Consider the following 556-nt stretch of genomic DNA (forward strand, 5'->3'; position numbering starts at 1 on the left):
CAGCCTCTTGTTCGTACTTTCTCTCGTGCTCGACGAACATATCAATAGAAGCTTGCGGTATGTGGAGTAACCGAGCCTCGTCGTAAGGACCCTGACGCTTCTCTCGAGAACGAATCTTGGCGAAGCAACGATTAGCCTTGGCGGTCATTTCCGCCTCAACTCTCCCCCTTTCTCTCGTCACCTCCAAAATTCTGGAGTCCCTCAGACGTCTCATCTCTCGCTCGTGCGTGGCAGCGAGCGAAGCCCTCTCGCTCTCGAGATCAACATTCTCCTGTTCAAGCTCGCGGATGACTCTTCGAGATGATTCCAGTGCGGCTTTAAACTCATCGCGTCGAGCAACGGTGCTGGTCATCATCCCGTTGAGCTTCTGCAGATTGGCCCTTGACTCGTTCAGTTGACGAGCGGAAACCTCCTCCTTCTCAGCAAACTCTTTCTTGGCCAGCTCGAGCTCGTCCAAGGCTCCTTTAAGGGCCGTGTCGTATTTATCAATCACGACATTCATCGTGCTATCACCCTGAACACGCGACACAATGGAAATCGTGAGAAGTTAGGAGTC

At 52.7% G+C, this 556-nt stretch overlaps 1 protein-coding gene across 1 annotated transcript in view; it reads right to left on the reverse strand.

The window, feature by feature from the left end:
* LOC106330915 overlaps positions 1 to 556 on the reverse strand; it is a 2,235-nt gene that overhangs the window by 491 nt on the left and 1,188 nt on the right. The window contains exon 3 of the mRNA XM_013769304.1: positions 18 to 514. Within this exon, the coding sequence (XP_013624758.1) occupies positions 18 to 514 (497 nt within the window). The remainder of the gene's footprint in view (positions 1 to 17; positions 515 to 556) is intronic.

This window comes from Brassica oleracea, chromosome C3, assembly GCF_000695525.1.
Source record: "Brassica oleracea var. oleracea cultivar TO1000 chromosome C3, BOL, whole genome shotgun sequence".
NCBI lineage: Eukaryota > Viridiplantae > Streptophyta > Magnoliopsida > Brassicales > Brassicaceae > Brassica > Brassica oleracea.